We start from the raw sequence: 24650 nt of genomic DNA, 5'->3' as shown, positions 1-24650 counted from the left end.
CACCCAACCAAGGGAAGGGCAGTGAGGGTTGCTAAGGTATAACTTCAGGGCCAGGCAAAGGACAGTTGACCACTTTCCTACCCATTCAAACCCTGGTGCAGGCCCTGGATGGGAGGGCTCTGGACTTAGCTCAAGTTGTGACCTTTCTCCTCCCCCTATAGCTGACCTGTCAGCATCCCCCAAGAAGCCAGAGTGTGCCAAGGGAATACCTAGACTGTGCATAACTTCTGGGAATCAACAAGAGGCCTGGTGTGACTCAGGACAGTGAAGATGAGAAGGCAGAAGAGTTACCGTAAGGGGACCTGAGATCAAACCACCATGCCTGCTCTTCTGCTGGACTGGGACTGGGACCCTGATCGTCTACTGGGGAAAGATTTGTGGTTTCTCCATCTCAAAAATAGACTGAAAGTCTTGGGGAGAGAGAGAAAGAGAGAGAGAGACAGAGACAGAGAGAGAGAGAGAGAGAGAGAGAGAGAGAAAGAGAGAGAGAGAGAGAGAGAGGAGAGAGAGGAAAGAGAGAAGGAAAGAGAGAGAGAAAGAGAGAGAAAGGAAGGAGGAGGAAAGAGAGAGAAGGGTGAGGAGAGAGAGAGAAAGAGAGGGAGGAGGAAGAGATAGAAAGAGAAGAAAGAGAGGGGGAGGGGAGAGAAAGGGAGAGAGAAAAAAGAGAGGGAGATATGAGGAGAGAAAGAGGGAGGGGTCAAGACAGAGAGAGAGCAGAGAGGCAGAAGTAGGGACTTGGGGCACTCGACCTGAATCTCCCAGGGAGCTCTGGAGTTCTGTGCCAGATGGCCAGGATTTGGCACAAAACCATTACCACCTGCATATAAACTCCTCTTCTTTCTGGCCCGAGGGCCCCAGGAGAGCCAGGGGGCTGCCAGTCCTGGGAGTGGTGAAGATAAAGCAGTCTCAGCACCCAGGATTAATGGCTTTCCCCGGGAAGGGAGGGAGAGCCCTAAAGAGCAGGGAGGTAGATATAAACAGCCAAAGACTGCCAGAGGAGATGCCTCAGCCCCAGCTCTCTACAGTTGGCCTCACAGGGAGCATCGGGTAGCCATAACCCAGCCTTGACGTCATCTTTCCTCCCTGTCCTGCCCTGCCCATCTCCTCCTTCTCCCACCTCGTGCTCCCCTTCCCAGGGGCCCAGCTGGAGTCTGACATCCCCCTGTGCCCCGACCACATTCCTGGAGCTGGTGGGGTTGGGAGGAGGGAAGGGGATGGGAGGAGCCAGTACCTGTTGGAAGGCTGGGCTTTGGGCACTGAGGGTAAGGGCCCCCCTCCCTGTGCCTCTCCATTGCTGGGCTTTGTCAGGTTGGGTTCTAGGGAGAGGCTGCTTTGGAGGTGGGAAAGAGTGAGGGGCAGATCCTTCAACTCATAGCTACAGGTCCTGTAGCCCACCCTTCTCATTTTACAGATAAGGAAACCAAGGCTCATGAAGACAACACAGCAGTAAGCTGACACACAGGAGCTGACTCTGACCAGGACCAGAGCTTGCTGCCGCGTTTAAGGGGTAGGGGGATAGGATAGTCTACTGAAGGCTGATTTCATCTGAGTGGGGAACTGGGCTAGTGAAGAAATTCTCTTCACCAGTGCAGCTCAGTACATGCTCTATGACTTATAGTCGTAGAGAATTGGGATGTCCCCTTTTAGTGGGGGCACAGAAAGGTTATTCGATTATGCCAGAGACCACACAGCTATAAGAAGTCTGGATATGAACCCAAGGATATGCAAATATATTCAAATGACATACAAATGAACCTTTCCAGACAAAGAGGAAAGGGGCAGGTGGGACTGACCCAGACTTGGGGAATGCAGCCAAAGACTTGGTGGCTGGAATTCTGAGGAGAGCTGGGACTTCCCTGAGAAGCAGGTGGAAAGGGGAGAGTAAACAAGGTTTCTAAGCTTCTCCAACTAGGATGAGGTCCTGACAAGCATGCAGTCTGCCCCCGTCCGCCCCTACTATGATGTCACCCCTCACCCTCTATGCGCACACACATCACTGCAGCCAAAAGCTGCAGCTGCCCCCTGGAAAACGACTTCCCAGAACATGTTTATGTGAAACCTCAGCTGGGGGCTGAGGATTGGGGGCTGGGACTCCTCTGCGACATCTCACAAAGGCCCTCTGGAGGATTCACTGGGACCCATATAGCCAAGGAACACCAGAGAATTTGCTGGATATGTTGGCGTCCTTCCCTGACCCCTCCACCCTTCTGCCCAGGGCAGGAAGGACCAGGAGAGATCCTGAGTGAAGCTGGCTTGGGAGGAAAGTCAGGGATGGGCTGAGTTTCCCTGATTTTAGCTGCTTCCTCAAGGCCCAGAAGAGACCCTGGACCGCTGATTCTGGGGATCTGGCTCTTCTCTGCCCAAACCCTGGGAACCCTCCACACACCACAGCCAGCAGTACAGATTTGGGTCTCAGAGCAGGGTCCTAATGATGTCTCTGGACCTGGGTGTCTGGGGAGAGGAGGGAGCCAATAAATGATATTTAGGAGAAGGACAAGGGACTGGATACCCCTAAGCAATTTTACTGCTGGAGATCCCCCAGTTATGGTCCAGAGTGTGAGAAAGAATAGACTTGTGTGTGGAGGTGGGGGTGGAGGGTGGAGTAGGGCAGGGTGCCAGCTTGGAGAAGAATTCCTCCTCCGGGCCTGGAACTGGGGAGGGGAGTGGGTGTCCCGGAAAGGAGATAACTCAGCTTTGCCTTCTCACTTTTGAAGCCTAAACACTGGGCTGGAAGCCTGGTCATTGATGTTTGGACAATCTGGTAAGAGAGGAGGCAGTGCCAGATCTCTCAGGGCTGAGTTGTATAAGTCTGGTTGAGGCTAAAGTTACAGGGCAACTGGGTGACCCAGTGGATGGACTGTCAGGCCTGGAGTCAGGAAGACTCATCTTCTCCAGTTCAAATCTGGCCTCAGACACTTCCTAGCTATGTGACCCTGGACAGATCACTTGACTCTATTTGCCTCAGTTTCTTCATCTGTAAAGTGAACTGGAGAAGGAAATGGCAAACCACTCTAATATCTTTGCCAAGAAAACCCCAAATGGGGTCATGAGGAGTTGAACAATGACTGAACAGCAGCAAAGGTACAAGAGTCATCCAGACTGAAACCATTTGAATGTGCACAGCATAAAAGGGAATCATTGGCTGGAAACTTGAGTGGAAGGAGACTGATGGTGGGGAGAAGGATTTCTACTTTTGTCCTTAGAGGCTCCCAGACTTGGCATCAGCTCCCCTTTGGGTCAAAGGATGAGAGTTGGAGGGGACCTGAGAGATCACTGAGTCCAAGCCCCTCATCTAAGAGAAGAAGAAACTGAGGCACTGAGAGGGAAAGGAACTTGCCCAAGGCCCCTAGTAACGGACAACTTTCTTCAAGGCAACTCCATGGGGATCCCACCTGCCCTCTACCCTCACCACCCTGTCCCACTGACACTTGAGATATCAAGAGGAATGTCTTTTCCCATCAAACCTCATATACATTTATTCAATCCAATTATGTATAATTATATAACATACATAATTTTGGAATATATGTCTCTACATGGTCTACTATGTGCCTGGCACCATGCTAGGGGTATAGATTCCAAAGTGAAGCAAGAGCTCATCTAGAACATGTACATCAATGAGCATATACAATGAGTATACAAAATAATTTCAAGAAGGAGATAGTATTAACAACTTGGTGGGGTGAGGGGAAGTTAGGAAAGACATCTAAGCTAGGTCTAGGAGGAAGTTAGCTGTGCATTCCAAGGAAAGAGGGTCCAATGATATGGGCATGGAAGCTGGTTGGAAATGGATCGTTGGATATAAGGAAGGGCCAGCAGGCTAGCTTATTCATGTCTTCTTCTGTACTTGACAAACCTCAGCATTTTCATATACATAGAAAAATAGAGAGAATTGGGCATACAATGTTAAGTTCTATTATGTGAAGCTTATCATATGCATATGTATGTCCATGTGTAATATATATGTCACTTTCCTCAAGAAGATATGTATGTGTGTGTATGCATGTATGTATATAATTTCAACATGTTGGTTTCATAGCTGCTGTCTGGTTTATCTTCTGAACGTAAAACTTTACTTAGAATAATTATTTTTTAGAATTTTATTTTTAAATTCCAAATTTAGCAGACATTCGCATCTTAGGACAAGAAGATCATCTGTTAAATTGTCTAGGTCTTCATTACATACAGCTGGCTTTTTGTTGAAGTGCCTAATCAATTCAACATGTCACTTTTAAAACTGTCCTGCTAGTCTACAATTCCCTTTATTTTTGTTATTGTTCAGTCCTTTCAGACATGTCTGACTCTTTGTGACCCCATCTGGGATTTTCTCAGCAGAGATACTGGAGTGGTTTGGCCATTACCTGTTCCAGCTTATTTTACAGATGAGGAAACTGAGGCAGAGTCAAGTGACTTGCCCAGGGTCACATAGTTAGTAAGTGACTAAGGCCAGATTTGAACTTGAGATGAGTCTTCCTGACTCCAGGCCTGACACTCTACCCACTGTGCCACCCAGCGGTCCAGTAACTTTTGCCTCAACTTACTTATAGACTTATAGAACTCAGCCCTGAGAGATCTGGCACTGCCTCCTCCCTTACCAGATTGTCCAAACATCAATGACCAGGCTTCCAGTGCAGTGTTCAGGCTTCAAAAGTGAGGGGGCAAAGCTGAGTTATCTATTTTCTAAGATACCCATTCTCCTCCCCAGTTGCAGATCTGGGGGACGATTCACTGTGTCACCTAGATGCCCATTCCTTCTATTATACACATTAAATAGAAGTGTTTCAACAGCTCTCTTTTTTCTTGTCTTTCTTCCAAAATCTTATCCCTAACCTCTTCTTCCTCCCATTTCCCTTGAGTAGAAAAAGAAAAAAAAAATCCCTGTAGCCAATAACATAGTGAAACAAAACAAAATTTCCTCGTTGGCCATATCCCAAAATGTGTGTGTTCTTCAGCCTTTCACCTCTCTGTCAGGAGGTGGGTCATTGGTCCTCTGGAATCCTGGTCATTGCATCCATTAGAGTTAAGTCTTTCAAAGCTGTTTTCTTTTACAGCGTTGTTATTGTAGAGATCGTTCACCTGGTTTTGCTCACTTCACTCTGCATCAGTTCATTTAAGCCTTCCCAGGCTCACCATTATTCCTGCTATGCTAGGCACCATCTTGAATACCTTCAACATTTTGGTCATCCTTTGTTGGATGGGCTCCAGCTTATCAATGGAGTTCATAAAATGTGCTACCCAGAAGTGAACACAGACTTGATTTGACAGGGATGGAAGATGGGAGGATTTTCACCTCTCTAGTATTGGATTTTCTCAACAGACCCTAAGATCTCATTAGCTTTCTTGGTTGCCATATCACACTATATCCTCTCAGATCTCCAGATCTTTTTCAGACAAATCTTAGTGCCAGGCCCCAATTATATACTTCTTTTCCCCCACCCCCATCCTAGTTTTATTTATATAAAAGAGATGCTGGGCTGTCAGCTAGCCAAGTCCTAGGACCAAGGGCTAGGAGTCCAGGCTATTTTTCTATAAAGGAGAGATCAGATGTATTTTGCTTGGCTCCAGAGTGCAAAACTAGGAGCTAGCAGGTAGAAAACTGGAACACGCTAGAGTCTGCTATTGAGATCTGATTGTTAAATTTTCAGTGTGAGAATTTATACCTTGAAAGGTTGATTAATTGTTCTGTTGACTGTCAAGACTTCAGAAAGTGATGGAGAAAATGTTAATTAAAGTTAAAAGTTAAAGATTAAAGTTAAGATCATGTCATGTATATCTACTTTTCTTCAAAGAACCAGTTGTTAAATATTTGCTGGTCCACTGGTGGAAATTGATTTATCTATCAGTTAATCACCTATTTATCTGTCTATCTATCTATCTCTATCATCTATCAATCATCTATCTATTTATTTATCTATGTCTGTCTGTCTATCATCTATCTATTATCTTTCTATCAATTATCTATCCTTATCCATCAATCATCTGTTTATCTATCTGTCTATCTATCTATCTATCTATCTATCTATCTATCTTTCTATCTATCTATCATCTATCGTCTATCTAATCTCCTAACCATGAGGAGTTATCTAGAATTGAATGCCTCCAAGGTAGTGAGTTCCCTGTCATTGGAGGGAATGGAAGCCAGGTGACAATTTGTCTGAAACATCATAGAGGTTATTCTTGGGTTTGATTGGTCCCTGAAATCCCTTCCAACTCAGATATCTTGTATTCTGGTCCCTTCCACTCAGAGTCCCAGGGAAGAGGAACACATGTCCACAAGCCCAAATACATAGACAACCATGTGCTTCCTCCTGTGATGAGTGACCCAATCTCTGACCCAGCAACTCTTGTCTTCTTTCCCTTTCAAAAGGACTTCTCCGGAAAAGAGGAGGTGAGCCCCCGGTCACTGCAACATGGACCTCCCCAGGCAGGATGTGGGCTGGGGAGGTGGGTCTTGGAGGGGGGGGGAATTTCTGTTTTCCAGCCAGCTTTCTTCAGGAAAGGGATGCTGCAGAAGGACTGCCGCCCCCTGAAATTACAGTGAGATTTCCGGGCCTTTGGAGATGTCTTGGACTCCCCCTTCCGCCCCCAGCTCCACTTGGGACAACTGGATATGGAGAGTCCACTATTTCTGTCTTTCCTTCCTCCTCCCTCTCCCCCCTTCCCCATTCCCTCAATGCACCCTTAGCTCTTGGCATTAGCACCCCCTCCACCTTCTCTTCTCTTCAGGTTCCCCTAGCACTGCAGAGGGAAATTCCTAGGTTTGGATCCTCATGGATATGTCCTACAGGGCCTCTATTTCCCCATCTGTGAAATGAAAATCATGTTTACCATGAGACCTTCTTGATGGGGGTGGCAGATTAGAAAGGGAGATATAGGTTGAGGAATACATAAAACACACATGTGTGCATATATGCATGTATATATGTAAATATGCACGTGCGTGTAAATATCCACATGTACGTGGATATGCACATATATCACAGCAGGTAGTGAGTATAGGGACAATTGGGAATCCAGTCTTGTCTGGGACCCCAAAATACCCATCACTTTCCCCACCCTACTCTCTTTTCCTATTTTCCCTCCCACCTTGGGTGAGGCACATACCTTGGGCAACCCTCATCCTGCCTCAGCCACAAGCCCAGACACCCCTTCCCCATATGCACAGCTCATAAGGCAACAGATGCCAGCCAATTAAACCCGTTAAGCACATTCCAGCTCTTTGGCTGGGATCTCCAAGGGAGAGAAGGGGCCACCCACCTCTCCCTGTATCCTAAGAGAAATGGGGCTCTTGGAGCAGGGAGAGAAGGTTGATGGAGGATAGGAACCCTGAGACTCCTCGAAGTGTGGTTCTCATCTAAGGACTCTATCTTGAGGAGAACAGGAGGGAGTGAACCCCTCTTATAGATTGTATGTGCTAGACTCAAGAGAGTGGCCAAGAGGGGCTGCTGGGAGGTAGCCTGAGGCTTTCAGTCCCATCCCTCTTCCTCTTCTCCCTTCCAGTCAGTTCTGTGCTGTTCCTTTTGCTTGGTCAGCTGTGCTCCCTCCTCTGCCCTCCTTCTGTCCCCTCAGCAGGCTCTGTTCCTGTCCCAAGGACACTCTGTCCTCTCCCTACTGCTCCCTCCTTCCTCCAGCCTCCTCTCAGCCTCACTCCTCCCTTAAGGTGTTGTTCCAGACTGCCTGCTGATTCCTATTCCTATATCCCTGACAGGGTAGCCACCCCCCCTCCCCCGCCCATCACCTCCTTACCCCCTGCTCCTCTTTCTACACCCCTGTCTTCAAACTTGTGAACTTTGCCCTCCTCTCCCAGCTTCTGGTCTCGACGACTCCCTTACCCCTGCCTCCTACAATTCCCTTTCCCTTGATTCAGGCCTCTCTGATGGTCCTAGGGGTGGGTGGGGCAAGGCATCCTTCCTTACCCTAGGCTTGTAGGAGGCCAGCAGATATTAGGGAAACAATGGTAGTTGAGGAGGGCCGTTTCAGCCCTGGGAAATCCTCCTGCAGCAGTGGCTCCCCTCCAGCCCCCTTCCGCCCCCTCTATGCTTCCCATGCTGGTGCTACTGCTAACAAGACCGTTGCTGTGGGCTGAAGTCAAGTGTGGATTCCCTTAGGCCCAGATGTTCGATTTCTCTTCACTGTGATTTTGGACTAAAGTGGGGAGGGGAGATGCAAAGGGGAGTCTGGCCTCTGCCAGGGCTGGGGAAGCTTGGCTCTCCTAATCCCCTCGGTCCCTCCTCCACCCTCTGGCCCCAGCTGTTGTTTTGCTGAGCCTGAGGCCAGCCCAGGCCAGAGCCAAAGGCTTCACTGGTCCCCTGGGTTTGCTTCTTTGGCCTTTCCTTGTAGTCATTGAGAGCCTGAGGGCTGTCACATATGCTGGGCAGGATTAAAGGGAGGGCAAGCTTGGGAAATCATAGTTGAAAATATTTAAGAGGCAGGGTGGTTCAGTGGAAAGGGCACCATACTGATAATCTGAGGCTGGTTTCCAGCCTCTCTGACTTTATCTCTGTGACCTGCGGTAGGTTGCTTCTCTTTCCAGAGACTTTGTTTCTTCATCTACAAAACGAGAGTTCTCTGAGGTCCTTTTCAGCTGTAAGTAATGAGCTTATGATTCCCCTGGAGGGCAACAAGTACTGGACTTGGAGTCAGGAAGTCCCAAGTTCAAATCTTCCCCCAGTCACTTACTAGCCATGTCACCCTGGGCAGGTATCTCACTTTCAGGTTTGCTATCTATAAAACAAGATAATAATAGCTACCTTACAGGGTTATTATGAGGACCAAGTGAGATCATGTGTATAAAATACAATTTAAAGTACAGCATCGGGGCAGCTAGGTGAAGCAGTGCATAGAGCAAATGCCCTGGAGTCAGGAGAACCTGAGTTCAAATCCACTTGACACTACTCGTGTGACCCTGGGCAAGTCACTCAACGCTGATTGCTTGGTCAAGAAAAAGCACTATAGAAATGCTAGTGGTTGAAAGTGTTCTTATTTATTTATTTATTTTCCCCTTCTTCCTGCCTAGAGACAGAGATTGGGGTGGGAAGAAAAGACAAAGTGAGGGGTCATATAAGGGGAATACAGGGCAGAGATGAGGAGGATAGAGGAGAGGTATCAATCAACCAGTCAGCATTATGAAGTGACTCCCATGAGCCAGGCCCTGCGCTGAACTCTGGATACGGCACAGATGAGGCAGAAAAGGGGGCTCACAGAGGAGGGGAGCAGAAGGAAGGGCAGGAATGAGACGGAGACAGTGGGGTGTAAGTAGGGGAAAAGAAAAGGTAGGAGAGAGGGAGACATGAGAGAAGAGGAGAGACAAGGCACAAAGCCAGGACGGAAGAGACAAGACAGACAGAGCAGAGACAGGGGACACAGGGAGAGATCAGGTGGAGATTGAAGCGGTGAGAGGGTGGTCCGGGGAGAAATAAAGAGAGGGGTCAGGGACAGAGGGAGAATCAGGAGGGTTCATCTGCTGTGGGGACCATCTTGGTCTGTGCTGAGCGATGAGGATGGGGATCAGAAACAGCCTGTCTGTGGGACATCAGAGCAGCAGCTCAGAGGCGATGGGAAGGCCCTCTTGATACCAAACTTCTGATGCCTGAGTTTCCACCATTCACTCTCTCCCCAGCACAGAGCCACATCAGCTCATTTATGGCATTTTGCATGCATCTTTTTTCTATTCTGCACAACATTTTATTTTTCCCATTACATATAAAGACAATTTTTAACATTCATTTAAAAATTTTTTGAGTTGCAAATTTTCTCTCTCCCTCTCTCACCTCCACCCCTCCTCCCAGGTGTAGGATATAGGTTATACAGGTTCAATTATTGCCCACATCTTCATGTCGGGCATTTAAAGTCAAAGGACTCTAGAATACCGGGGTCCATCCTATGTGCATGTAACAGAAGAGCTGTAAATCCCCCTACCCTGGAAAGAGCATTGAATTTAGGGTCAAAGGATCTGAGTTCAGATTCAACCTCTGCTCCCCATTACCTGTATGGTCTTAGACAAGTCACTTAACATCCCTGGACCTCAGTATCCCCATCTGTAAAATGAGGCTGTTGGACCAGATGGGTTCTGAGTCATCCTATGAATCCTAGGTAAACTCAGAAGTCCCCTCTTGGGGAGAGCCCAGGAAATAGCCACCTTCACTACTTCAGGCGCCATCTTCTGGTCAGTCTGGGTAGGAAGACCTGGCCTTCTGGAGGTTGGAGGGCTCAGGAATCCATCTTTATTCGCTTGTTTATCCTATTTTTTCCCCTCCCTCAGTTTTGGGCCGCCAGTTTATCTTCTGAAAACTAGGGATTAAGACTCTCGAGGATGATTTATCTTCCGGGAGACTCCTCAGCCTCGGTGGCCCCATTATCCCCAGGCTTGTGCTATTTTGGCATCATCTGGACTCTTCCCTCCGTCCCGCCCCCTCCACTAATCTAATTAATCCCAAGACTTGTCGTTCCAGCCTCTATAAACTCTGTCGATGGCTACCATTCTAGTGAAGGCTCTCATCACTTCTCACCTGAAATGTTGCAATAACCCCTTCCCTATTTTCTCTGCTTCCAGCCTCCCCTCCAGTCAATCAGCCAGGCAGCATGTATTAAGTCCTGACTGTATGCCAGGCACTCTGATAAACTCTAGGGATACAATGAAAGGCCAAAGACAGTCCCTGCCCTGAAGAAGCTCACAGTTTAATGGGGAAGAGAACATGCAAATAATTGTGAACAAACAAGACATATACAGGATAACTAGGAGATAATCAGCGGAGGGAAGGCACTTGTATTAATGGGGATTGGGAAAGGTGTCTTACAAAAGGTGAGATTCTAGTTGGGACTTCAAGGAAACCACAGAAGCCAGGAGACGGAGATGGGGAGAGAAAGCATCCCGAGCATGGGAGATAGCCAATGAAGATGTCCAGAGCCAAGAGATGGAGTGTCTTTTCTAGGAATAGCAAAGAGGCCAGTGTAATCTCCCTTAATTAACTGTTCCCTCTGCCAAAAACCTTCAGTGGCATTCCATGGAAACTCTTGCCTCTGACATTCAAGGCTTTCCCACGATCTGGCATCCGATTGTCTCAATGTTCTTCCTTACCTCCCACTCTTCCTCTCCTGGGGTATTATCGATTGCCCCGTGTTCGGCTTAGAGGCCGATGAGCTACCCAAGTCTTCTTACCTTTTCACTGGTCTTCGGTGGCCAATCGGATAAACGTATTGAGAGAAGAGACTTTCCAGAGTCAAACAAGGGTTAGGCTTTATTCAGGGTCTTAGTTACGTATCCATATGCAGGGTGAATTCTTCCCCAGAGAGGAATCCTCCTCCTCCCAAGGGGCAAGGATCATACAGCAAGAGGATGGGAGTGGAAGAGGGGAGGGACCCTCTTCCCTCCAAGGGCCCCGCAGCAAGAAGAGCAGGGAGGGACCCCCAAAGGGGACCCCACAGCCAGAAGAGGGCCTTCAGGCTTTCCTGTCCCTACTTAAGCTCTCCTGCCGCATAGTTTGCACATGAATACCATGCGTGCTCTCAGCCCCTAGCTAATTAACAACAGGTGTGCTCAGACCACGGACCAATCTCAAGGGTGGGATGCTCTCCCCAGCAAGTTTCCCACTGAGAAGAGGTGGAAATGCACGAGATAGCTGGTGTTTCACGCCTCAATCCCCAGCTGTTCCCTGGGGGGCCTCATGAGAACTCTGAGGTTTAGAGGTCCTCACTTTTACCTGCCCGAGACTGTCCACGTGAAAACTGAGCTTACACCCCAACAGCCCCCCAAGCTGGATAGCTCTGAATTTCCATTCTCCTGCCTTTATTCACACTGTTTCACAATGTCTGAAACAGGCTCCCACTTCTCATGTATGTTCCATTCTGGTTCTAAAGCACCTTCCTGCCTAGGTTGTTGTAACTCTCAAATGAGATAAAGTCTGTAAATTGCTGGCACCTAGTAAGTGCTAGATAAACGTTAGCTATTATTATTAAAGCTAGAAGGGACTTAAGAGAGAATCCAATCCAATCCCCTCATTTTACAGATGAGGAAACTGAGGTTTCCCCCGTCCAAGGTCACTCAGGTATTGGCAGAGCTGGAATTTGAACTCAGCTCCACTTTCAGCACAATTTTCACTTCAGTAGTCTGCCTTCCAGAAGAAATCTCTCTCCCTCCGAGCCACCACTTCCAGGAATTCCCCGAATTCCTATGGTTAATTGTCGGGGGTGGTGGAGGTGGGACAAACTAATCTGTCCCTCCTCCAGTGTTTCCTAGGGATTTTCTACTTGTTCTGTTTTTCCTTCTTTGTCATTCAGTAATTTTGGATGTGCATGGCGTCTCATGAGGCAGCTAGAGGACACAGCAGATAGAATGTTGGGAGTGGAGTCAGGAAGACATGTTTAAATATGGCTTCAGACACTCATTAACTCTGTGACCCTGAGAAAAATCACTTAATTTCTGTCTGTCTCAGTTTTCTCAAAAGGAAAATGAGAATAATAGCACTTATCTTGCAGGATTATTGTGAGGATCAAATGGATTTTTTGAAAAGCACTTGACACATAGTAGGTGTTTAATAAATTCCTGTTCTTTTCCTTCCTACTCCCTCCTCTTGGACACAGAAATTCTGCCATCATTCCCTTTTGTGTTCTTAGCTGAGAGGGAGTGTGGTATAGTGGGTGAAGCACTGTTCTAGAAGCTGGGAAGATCTGGGTTCAGGTGATGACTTTTTTGCATATGGCCTGAGTGACCTAGGATAAGTCACTTTTCAGTTGCCAAACCATATAGGATCACAGATTGAGAGCTGGAAGGAGCCCTAGACATCACTGAGGTCATGCCCCTTATGTTATAGTTGAAGATACCGAAGCCCAGAGTGGCACCCAGCTGAGATGGAATTGGAACCTGAGTCTTCCTGATTCCAGTTGAGGTCGGTTCTTTCCAGTACCCCACACTGGTGTATTGATTGAGGGAGTGTTCATAGAGGGAGTTCCCTATACAAATGAAACCACAGATATCATTTCTCTTGATCCCTTTGCCACTCCTCTCACCCCCCACCCCCAGGTGATCTTGCCATCTGCCACAATCTAGACATTTTCTTAAGAGGGATTAGATTGGTTCTGCAGAGGACAACACTAGAATCAGTTGGAAACTAGAGAAGGTTTCTGCTCCAAGTCAGAAGAAACTGCCTCACAATGAGAAATGGTTAAAAGTGGAGTGGCCTATCTCCAGAGGTGCTAGGCTCCGCTTCCCTGGAGGTCCTCAAGTTGCAACTGGATGGCCACTTGTCAGGGGAGGAGGTAGAGGAGACCTTGCTTAGGTCCTTGTTAGCCTAGGTGGTCTCTGAGGCCCCTTCCTGCTCCAAGAGGCTCTGAAGCATTTACTCAATTGGTTTGATAGTCCCTTGAATTCACAGGGTTCTTGTTCAGTACCTGGAAGGGACCATGGAGATCCTCTAGTCATCCCTTTCCCTTTTTATAGATGACAAACCTGAAGCCTAGGGAGGTTAAGGAAATTTCCCAAAGCCACAAAAGCAGTAATCGGACAATGATCTGAACCAAAGAAGTATTTAAGAAATGCCAGGGAAGTCACTTAACCATTATTGGCCTCAGTTTCTTCAACTGTAAAATGGACGTAATAACAGCATCCACCTCATAGGGCTATTGTGAGAATTAAATGAGATGCCTAATATCAACAAACCATTCAGCACAGTGTCCTACACAGAGTTGGTATTTGTCCTGCATTTTCAAATAGGGTAATGACACCATGGGGTGATGTTGACTGGAGTATGAATTAGATTTAAGTGAGTCATCGCCTCACTCTCTCTTCCAGAGTCCTTGAAGTCCAGTGTCAGGATAAATGTCAGGATGACTGGTGATGGCCCAGGATGCAATGGATGACCTTGGCGTCTTTCATATCTGCCCAAGCTCTAGGCACTCCACAGCACCTGTTTCAGCCACCTTCCTTGCTGTTAGAACAAATTGTTTTCATCCACTCATTCTGACAGGGGAAGTGTTCACATGCTTTGTTTGAGTAGACATCCCCTTAACTCACTGTTGGGTATGGACCCATCAGTTACCCCTAACCTGGTTTAGCCCTTCTGCCAAGACAATTAACCAGGGTGTGGCCACTGCACATGCTTCAGCTTCTTGGAGCCTTGGGTGAGAGATGAGTGAATCACGTGGACACCAAAGATGGGTAGGCAGCCATGAAAAGGATTTGGCAGCTCTCACACCAGAGGTGCTAGCCTTTCTGAAATACCTTTATAACACATAACACATGGTACATAGCAAGCATTAGGTAAATGCTTGTCGCCTTTCTCCCTTCCCCCTATTTCCTATGTACTAGGCACTGGGCTAGGTGGTTTGTAGATAACACATTTTAGGAGATGGGGTACAGATATAAGGAGTAAACAGTCCTTCTGTTCCAAAAGCTTCCATTTTACTGTCCCAAAATGCATAAACACAAAGTTATTAGAGAAAGGAGTGAGCACTAGAAGCTGAGCTGGGGTTGGAGGCAGAGGAATCAGCAAAATCTCATCTGAATCCTTCCTTCTCTGTTTGAAGGTGGGACGTGGGGTGGGGGTGGGGAATCTGGAATCAGGTAGAGGTGAATGCCCCTCCCTGCCTGCCCATCCCCCCCAATGCCTCCAGGAGGCCCAGTTCTCCCCATCCCCTACTCCACCCAGAACACAAGGTTGGGCCTGAAGCACTAATGTTATTGGCTCTCCTAGCAGACAATAGAAAGGCGGGTGGGGGATGCTGCTGAAGGAAAGGTTCCTGAGGGACAAACAAAGGTGCTTCATTGGGTCCTTTCCAATCCTTTCCAGGATGGCATGGGATCTATGTCCCAAGCATGCCTCCTGAACTGATGGTTTGGGGATCTGGAAGGGGACGTGGATAGGCTGGGCTGGAGGGGCTGACTCTGGGGCTGAGTGGGCAGGGGTGTCTTGGGTCTGCTGAAGATAGAGTTGCTCCAGGAAACCTGGGGGAGTAGAGGTGACTTTGGGGTTGTAGCGAATCTCTGAGGAATGAGTTGATGAGGGAGATGGGGGCAAGGTCATCAGCAGTTGAGATTCCCTCAAGGGCAAGGCTACTGGACCTCCTGAGGTTCTCAAGTACGTGGCACCTTCCTGGGAAGCAGGGGGCTTTGGGTCCCCTCAGGAGAGGGGTAGGAAATCTCAGGATTTTCAGTAGGGAACATTTGTATTGAGGTTTGACACTGGGTACTTCTGGTCAGGGGAAGGCTTGGATTATGGACTCAGTCCCTTCTAGAGAGGAAAGGTTCTAGGTACCCTTGAACAGGGAGATGAAGGTCCTTAAAAGTTCCAGAGAGCAGGGCATAGGGTTTGAGGTGGAGTGGAAATGGAGGCCTCCACTATCTCGGAGAGGAGAATGAGAGATGACTTTGAGATCCCACCGTGGGGGACTGAGGTGTGGGTAGCTGGGATGACCTGGAGTGGGGTGTTCAGAAACTTGAGGCACAGAGTGTTGATCTGGAGCTGAGGCTCTTTGATCATGACGTCACTCACACCCAATCCCGGGCTTGCCTGTCGCCCTCCCACCTGCCCTGGGTTTCCAAGCAACTCCCCTGGTTTTCTAAGCAACTTCTCTGGGTTTCTAGGCAACTGCCTTGGGGCTTGGCTGAGGAGCCTCGGGCGCAGGCTGCGGCCCAGGGAGGTGGTGGCAGAGGCAGCAGTGGGCACAGACGGTGGATCAGACGGCCATAGGCCGCTGAGGCCAGCACCAGCAGAGGGGGCAGCGTCAGGAAGCCCAGGACAATGAGCGCAGATGAGCTGCGGTCGTCCAGCAGGGCCCGACACGGGCGGGACTCTGAGCGCAGCACCTGGAAAGGGAGGGAAGGAGGTGGGGTACAGACTCATCACCCTGCTCCACTGTGGGGGGGATGGAGCCCAGATGCAGCACCCTCCACTGCGGGAGGAAGGTGGGGTACATACACAGCACCCTTCCCCTCTTTCTTAGACCTTTCTGGTCTGGGTTGGGATTTCCTGGGACCTCTCTGCCCCCGTCCTGAAGTGTTTCCCAACCCTGTCTATCCTTGAAATCCCCGGATCCCCTCCTATTCAGTTCACCACCATCACCACCACCTCTCCCCAGCCTCTCCCCAGCATTTGCTCCTCTGGCTGCAAAAGGAGCAGGGTAGAGGAGAGGGGAGACCCTCCCACTGCATGATCCACCTGCCTTTAACTGCTCCTCCATATCTTTTTCCTCTTTAATTTCAGTCTTCTCCCTTATCTGCTTCTCTGACTACTAGGCAGATTAGCTCTCCCCTTCCCCCCAGCTTCCTCCCTCGCTCCCCTTCAAGCTTTCCCCTCCCCCATCTAGTCGCAGATCTCATCATTACATTTTGGGGTGAGAAGTTACCCCAGCTACGTGGCACAGTGGACAGAGCTCCAGGACCAGAGCTGAGAAGACCTGAGTTCAGATGTGACTTCAGACACTTACTGTCTGTGTGACCCTGGGCAAGTTACTTCACCTGTTTGCCTCAGTTTGCTCATGTGTAAAATGGGAATCATACCAGCACCTACCTCCCAGGGCTGGTGTGAAGATCAAATCCGAGCATGTTAGCAAAGCACTTAGCACAATTCCTGGCACAGAGCAAACACTGGATAAATGGTATCTATTATTTTTATTATACTCTCTCCCGTCTCCTTGTATGTCAGTATCTGCCTTGTGCCTACCTTGCATTTGCTTGTCTGGAAGAGGAAGGGAGAAGGGTGCTGCCCAGTTAGAGGGTAGGAGAAGAGGAAAAGGGGAAAATAGGAGACTGGAAGCCAGGTTGTTTTCCCTTAGACACTGTAAACTCCCTGAGGGCAGGGCCCAATTCAGTGTTTTGTCTTTTTATCTCCAGGACCTGAAGACAGAGAGCCAGGCACATAGTAGGTGCTTGGTACTTACTGATTAACTGCAGGGTAACAAATACTTTACTCCCCCCACAGAGTCCAATCCAACTAAAACAGCTAAACAACAGTACACCTCCCCCATACATACACACACTCACACATACACACACACACACACACACACACACACACACACACACACACACACACACACACACTTACACAGTCGAGCACACATATACACACTGACTAGGACAATCTTTGGCTCCCTAAACCCTTGTGGAGGCCCTAGCCTTTTGCCATCTGGTGTTCCCTGGTACCAGGAGGGAAGGTCCTCCAGAATAGGGGAGGGCAGAGAGCTGGTTCTCCCTCCCAGCCTCATGCCAAACAATAGGTCTTTCACCCCACAGAGACAAAAGTCCTCATGAAACCTCCGCCTGCTCTTAACTCTTTGGAGCTCAGTCTCTCTGGAAGGGTTCAATGGTGGAAGCAGTAGTGGTAGGACACCTTGGCCTATCCTGCTCTTACCTAAACCTTAGAGTAAAAAAGCAGCCCCTTTGTGAGGCCTCCCATGAGGCTATGGCAGTTTCCAAATCCTGAACCCCAGAAGTGTCAAGGTCCTGCATACCTGCCTTTTATTCCAGAGTCCCCAGAACCTAGGGCTGGGTGTCTTCGAAGTTGGTGCTGCCCTGACCAGATCACAATCCAGACTACCCCCACCCTCTCTCCTTGAGAGCCCTTGGATCTCTGGTTACCCATCCCCCAGTTTTCTAGGGCTTTCAGACCCACCCACCCCCATCCCAGAAGACCCAGGGTCAAATTGTCCTCATCCTTCAGTTTGCCACCCTTGACTCTGGGGTCCCTCCTTATCAGATCTCAGACTTCTCCCTCCTACTTTTCCTAGAGTCCAGCTCCTTCATTCCCTGGGCCCCAACACTTCTAAATCCCTAACCTCTGGGGCCAACCTCTGAACCCAATTCAGGTCTATCCACCCCTCCCCCACCATCCTGGCCTTGACTTCCTCTACCTTCCCCCCCTTTTTCTCCAGTCTGTAGCTCACCCTGGAGTGACAGTGGAAGCCCAGGTAGACCACAGCAGCTGATGGGAGTAGTGCCAGAGAGAACACAGCAATGGGCAGCAGCAGGTGGAGAAGGAGGAGGGTCAGGTTGGCAGCGGCCAGCATCATTGCCCAGAGGCAGCGCCCAGCAGGACCCAGGGGCTCAGGGTGAAGATGGGGAACTTTCAGGCGCAGTGAGCGGGACCCAGGTAACATGGGTGTAGTGTCCGACACCCCATCCTCCACTTCTGCCTCCAACTCAGCATCAGACATCCTGTGGACCCTGGCACTGTCTTCAGAAGGCAGGAAGACAATTTGGGTGGATCTTGCAGCCCCCTCAGTCCTTGTGGCTTTGACTCACTGGCTCTCTTTGGGGCATGCCCCTACCTCCAGCTGAAGTACTGAGAAGGAAGGCAGTCTAGAGTCTAACTATTTTTCTCTGGGGTCTTAGTTTCTGTCCTGTCCCTGAAGGCAGACGTTCCGTAGCCCTTTCAATTCCTTAGCTCTCAGCTGTCTCTCCAGACTGCTCTGTTCATCTTGGAGGGGTCCAGGCTCAGGTTCCAGCCTAGGGATATGAGGATCAATCATCTGCAGGTCAAAGAGCTCTCTGCTGTCTCCACATGGAGCATTGCCCTCTCCCCCAAGCACTTTGTCCCCCTCATCCAAGGCAGGCAGAGCCAGGGCTGCTTGGAGCTCAAAGATAAAGGCTGTCTCAGCTCATTGTGATGCTTCTAAAGGCAGTGCTTCGTTCTGACCTCCCCCCCACCAGACTTCCCTCCTCACTGCCCACAATTCCTTCCCTCACCCCATGTCCACAGATGCCAATGCCTCAAGTCTCTCACTGCCTCTGCTAGTCAGCTATAGGGGCAGAGTGGAAACCATCCTACCTTTGGGAAGAGGCTAACATCCCCCAATTCCATTCTAGGACCCTCTAGCCTTTCCAGCAAAGAGGGGACCCTAAAATCACCTTTTTAAAATACATTTTTATTGATTTTTTTACATTGTTAAATGTCTCCCTTTATCCACCCTCCTCCCCTCTCCAGACAGTCATCCCAAAGAACAAATAAATTTTTAAAAGAAAAAAAACATCAAAGCTCATTAACTTATGAAAAGAAATCTGACAATATGCACAAGGTCAACATCCATGGATCCCCCACTTCTGCAAAGAAGCAGGAGTTTTCTATATTTTCTTTGGTTAAACTTCATTTTTATAATTTTGCAACATTTTTGGAAGAATTTGTTCTTAAAGGTTCCATGTGGTTCAGTCATTTTCCAGTCATATCTGACACTCTGGGACCCCATTTAGGGTTTTCTTGGCAAAGATACTACAGTAGTTTGCTATTTCCTTCTCCAGCTCATTTTATAGATAAGGAAACAGAGGCCATCAGGGTGAAGTGACTTGCCCAGGGTCACACAGTTAGTAAGTGTCTGAGGCTGGATTTGATTCCTGACTCCAGGTCCAATGCTCTATCCACTGTACCACCCAGCTGTCCATTTCAAGACCCGGAAGACCGAAATTAAGGGAAAAAACCAATCATGAACTGTTCTGGAGAGGGCAGGGAATATATGTTCTCCCCCCCGCAGGGGTCTCATTCTATTTTATACCCTCCTGATTATGTCTCCCCAAGCCCAGTCCCATGACTAAGTGAGGTTTGAAGGAGAGAGGAGTCCCCTGTGTCCTAGAAGTTGGGAATTCTTGGGAAGTGTGTTCCAGCCTAAAGAGTGAATATTTCATCCTGGAGGTAATGGGGAGCCATTTAAAAGTCTGCTTTGTTTTTCTTTTTGTTTTTTCGCTTGTTTCCCAAGGAAGGAACATGGTCAGACGTGTGCCTTGGGAAAATAATTTTGGCAGCTGCATGAAAGATGTATTTAAAAGGAGACAGGCCAGCCTAGGTAAGAAAAGCTATTTAGAGGCTATTGCAACAGTGAAGATGAGTGGTAAGAAGTTGGGGGGAGATGGAAACGGAGTGACGTGTGTGTGTGTGTGTGTGTGTGTGTGTGTGTGGCATCTTGGGCCATGACTGGGGGAAGGGAAAGATGTTGCCCAGTTTGACATGGTGTGGGGAGGGTTTAAGGGGGAGAGCATGAAAGGGAGAGTGGTGGCCAGAGCCCTGGAATACTAAGAATAGGAGACAAAGAATGGGTAAATTCTAGAGGGATGGAAGGTGGGTAGGTATGACGCTGGAGACCTTGATATTTCAACAAAGGGGCAGAGAGAACACAAACTGCCAGTCTGCCAGAATGGATTATGAGACTGGGCCTCCCAAGGTCTTCCTTCCTAGTGTACCTCTCCAGCCCTGCTCAGACCTCTGTCTCTGGTACCTGTCCCTCTGGGAGTTTCTGCTGCTGGAGAGTAGATGGGGCATAGGTGTGAGAAGCTCATGAGGCATCAGGATTCGCTCATTTGCGGGCTGAGAAATTCAGGGTCCACATCCTGGGTCTCACTGGAGATGCTTCTTCACCTCCAAGCAGCTCTCTCCTCCCAGTGTCCAACCCAGGCTCATTCCGATCTGTCAGGACCCTCCCAGTCCCCCCTCTTCAAGGGAGACTCAGACCTCCTCTTTCCTTCAGCCACCTAACATATTCTTCCTTGATTGATACCTACCTTTATACTTATCCTACCTTCTCCCATTATTAAATTAATTATTAATTCATTAACCCCAACAGGGTTCTGACTGCAAAAAAATGTAATTAAATAATTTCTATTCCTAAAAATAGTGGATTAAAGCAAGATGTACTTTCTTAGATTAATTCTAAGGCAAACATTTTGCAAACTCAAAGAGGTATTTACCACATTGCAATCACGTAATCTTATCAGACATGCATCTAAATTTATTTTTTTAATGTATTTATTTATTATTAATTTTCAACACTCACTTTTATAAGATTTTGAGTTCCCCCCAAATTACCTCCCTCCTTTCCCTCCCCTCTCCCCAGACTACATGAAATCTGACATAGGCTACACATGTACAATCATATTAAACATATTTCCACATTCACTATATTATGAAAAAAAATCAGAACAAAAGGGGAAAACCAGTAGAAAGAAAAAAAAATAAAGAGACAATAATATGCTTCAATCTGCATTCGGACTCCGTAGCTCTTTCTCTGGATGTGGATAGCATTTTCCATCATGAGACTTGGATCACTGTATTGCTGAGAAGAGCTAAGTCTATAACAGTTGATCATCACACAATGTTGCTGTTACTGTGTACGATGTTCCGGTTCTGCTCAGTTCACTTAGCGTCAGTTCATATAAGTCTTCCCAAGTTTTTCTGAAATCTGCCTGCCTAAACTTCTAAAGAGGATTAAAAAACTGTATGTTTATATGATAAACTATATCATTTTCTGAAAGTTGTCCAAATAATTACCATGCAAGTTTGATATCAGAAATATTTTTATTACATAATATTTAATCATGCTCAGTCACCTATTCAATAGAAACTTGTTATCAGTCTGTTAAGTAGCTTACTACCATAAATTTTTTTTGTTACATTAAAATAATCCTATATCTTTTATTGATACAATGTTCACAATTAGAAAATAAATAAAGGTACATACACACAAAGAATTTCTTTTCTTAAAGCAAGTGAAAGAAACAGAGGTTAAATTGCTATTTGCTGATAAGCCAAATATAGATCCTGACCCTAATTCTATTGCATTGTACATAGGTAATGTGTAACATAAAGTGGCCAGAAAACTGTAGTAGATGTTCTATCAGATGTGTTTTAGCTGCTGGAGGGGATCTTTTTTTAACGGTAAACTGGAATAATAAAAATGGCATTCTAGTCAAAATTTAAAACATTCTCGTAAAAGTGGGACTGAACGTGCCTTCTGAACCTCTGCTGGGAATAGTCTGGTGGGAACTGTTTGCTGCACATGGGACACACCTTCCAATGATTTTCGACCCATTCTTCAAACTTGCTTGGATCATAGTTGAGAGAGAACATTAATTTACAGAAGACACTTCTCAAAGCTGTAATAAAAGCAAGAGCTGGTCCTATTAGCATGCAAAAGCTGCCTTGGAGGTTCTGGAACAGTAAGGCATTCTCATCATCATCATCGCTGTCTTCAGGGTCTTCTAAACCATGAGGTTGACTAAAGTTTTGAGCAGTCTGGCTACAGACTACTTTGACTTCCAATTCCCAAAAGAACATTCCTACAGTGGCCTTTGGACTTCATCTGGGTAAAAAGCTCCATCTGGTGTCCTGGTTGCAGAGGGATTTCCAAACTGCAGAACTAGTTTCCTATTTGGCACTGAAGGCACAGGACCACTTTGCTCTCTTTGGGGTGCCACTCACTAGGGTTTGCCAGGAACTCTGACCTTCATGACTCTCTTGGCTTGATATTCAAGTCTCTTTTTAAGCTCTTCTTTCTCCCTTGTGAGAGTTTCCAAATGTGAGGTCACATCATTTATTTCTTGATCTCTCTGTACCAACTGAACTCTATGCTGGTTCTTCACTTCCTCGAGGCGAAGTTTCACATCCTCAGTGATTTTCATCTGCTCCTTCCACTTTACCTCCAATCTGGCCAGTTTGTCAGCCTAGCTGCTACAAGAGTATTTGTTTACAATTTTTATACTTTTCTCAGTAATGTCTTTGGTCATTTCGCAGACTTGCCCCTTTGTCACCACCTCAGAAATTATCTCAGAAGTAGTGAGCCCAATTGTAGCAGGTTTTCTTGCCAAAGATACTGGAGTGGCTTGCCACTTCCCTGGTAGACTAAGGCCAACAGAGGTTAAGTGACTTGCCCAGGGTCACATAGGTAGAAAATGTCTGAGGCAGGATTTGAACTCAGGTCTTCCTGATTATAGGCCCCAAACTCTATCCACTTAACCACCCAGATTTTCTCAGTATCTCCTTTATCAGTCAGTTACTTAGCATTTGTTAAGCTCCTACTAAGTGCTTTGTTAGGATAAAGAGAAATTACCGGACTGATTTGTTTTGATTGGGTAAAGATGTTCAGTTCATTCAGAGTCACATAGAGAGAGAAAGAAATATAATAAATATATTTTATAGATTATATAAATAAATATTTTTCAATATATGATATAAATAAATGCACAAATTATGTAAATAATAAAGCCATAAATAAAATATGTAAATATAGATAATAAACAAAACATTAAAATGTAATATAAATAGATATAATAAATCACAACAATAAATGTAGCATAAATTGCGGTCAGTCCATTTTCTCAAAAATCCACTATCAATATTGCCCTTGGGGATGGTGGACCTTCTGTGCTGGCTCCATCTGCCTTTCTTTATGGAGTCTGGACTGTCCTTGCCTCCTGGTGAAGATCCTGTCCGTCCTGGAGAGGCTGCTAGGATGCTCACAGCCAGCCCAAGATGCTCAGAATCCTCAGTAGCTCACAAGATCCTCGTCTAGGCAAAGAGGGAGGAGGAAGACAGGAAGCCTCAGACAAAAACCCAGTCTTCCACTGAGGCTCTTCAGGTCCCCCGTGCTTCCTCCTTAGGGCTAGAGGGGAGGTGCCTGGAATTATAAAGTCAAGAAACAACACATCAAAAGTGGATGGAGCACTTTTAAAGATTAAATCCAGGTGATTCAAGGGCAGTCCTGACTTCATAAAGCTTGCTAGTTCCCCAAATGTATGGGTGTGGAAGACACAGGAGGAGGGGAAAGGGGAAGCAGCATGGTACAATGAAACATGTACTATCTCAAGAGTCAGAGGCCCTGGGTTCAAATTCTACCTTTGATGCTTACCCTTGGTATGAGCTCAGGTGAGTTATCTCCCTCAGCCTCAGCTCCTTTATGTGGAAAATGAGTCAGTGGAAATTGCCTCTGAAATTCATCTTTGGTAAGAGTAAATATGTGAATTCCTGTCATTAACAACACATTAACCCCCCTCCCCCACCATCAGAAGGCTGATGTTCTGTACCTAGTTAGCAAGCAGCTATCTGGGTAGTCTAAGCAGTGTATTCTATCACCTTTCTATCTCTGGTCCATTTCTGTGGAAAGGATGCAGGCAATGCATAGTGCCTACCCTGCCAGGATGCTAGCTGGGGCAAGAGTGGGGGTGGGAGGAAAGAGGACAGGCTTAGGCAGGCCCTCTCCATCTGAAGAAGGCACTTTTCAATAGTCACAGAGAGGGGTATCAGGGACAAATTATACCCACCTGCCAAATCTCAAATAGCTATCTCTCTGGTCTAGGGGTATATGAGTCTGAGTTCAGAAGGAAAACTGCTTCCTTGGTCTCACTTAAAGGGGAGGCTAGCCCTTGGCTTATACTGACCAGCTTATCCCCTTCCCACCAAACAATAGTTACCCAAAAGTCCATCCATCACAAACAGCAAATGATGAGTAAAACCATTTATTCAAGCAATCAGAAACTGGACAAATTATCAGGATTGTTAGAATAGACCAAGAATATACAAGAATGACTGAGCTCAAACAAGGAGAGACAACGATGGAATCCATCTCATCCAGGGCGGTCCCTTCTGGCAGTCTCTAGAAACTCAGGAAAGTCCAGAGACAGGGAGGGGCTCCTTGCTCGTCTGCTCTTCCAGAGTCTTTTTCTCTTTCCTCCCTGGAGTGTCCCATGTCCACCAATTGCTCTGAAAGAAGCTCTAGAGCCAAGTCAAGAAGGCTCTTGCCCTGCCCAATGCAAAACTGAGCTCAGCATTTTCTCTGCCATTCAGGAGCCTTGTTCCCCTCCATAAGCAGCTCCTGTCCATCCCTCCTCTGCCCTGCTTGGGTAGGAGCAGGGTTTCATAAGCCAAAACACATATAGCAACCCTCTCTTGTACCAGAGA

At 47.3% G+C, this 24650-nt stretch overlaps 1 protein-coding gene and 1 long non-coding RNA gene across 2 annotated transcripts; one reads left to right on the top strand and one right to left on the bottom strand.

Annotated features, from left to right (window-relative positions):
* Positions 1-13040: 13040 nt before the first annotated feature.
* On the bottom strand, positions 13041-18580 carry TMEM278 (transmembrane protein 278). Its single transcript, XM_072608511.1, has 2 exons — positions 17878-18580; positions 13041-15799 (listed from the first exon to the last, which is right to left on the bottom strand). The coding sequence occupies exons 1-2, from the start codon at positions 18145-18147 to the stop codon at positions 15482-15484; spliced, it is 588 nt and encodes a 195-aa protein (XP_072464612.1). The 5' UTR covers positions 18148-18580; the 3' UTR covers positions 13041-15481.
* Positions 17997-21442, top strand: LOC140504022 (uncharacterized). The gene is made up of 2 exons (XR_011966942.1): positions 17997-18083; positions 19681-21442. It is a non-coding gene; the product is annotated as an uncharacterized lncRNA (long non-coding RNA).
* The last annotated feature ends 3208 nt before the right edge of the window (positions 21443-24650 follow it).

Source organism: Notamacropus eugenii, chromosome 5, assembly GCF_028372415.1.
Source record: "Notamacropus eugenii isolate mMacEug1 chromosome 5, mMacEug1.pri_v2, whole genome shotgun sequence".
NCBI lineage: Eukaryota > Metazoa > Chordata > Mammalia > Diprotodontia > Macropodidae > Notamacropus > Notamacropus eugenii.
Note: the sequence above shows the minus strand (reverse complement) of the source record. Positions and strands in the feature narration are given on the sequence as shown.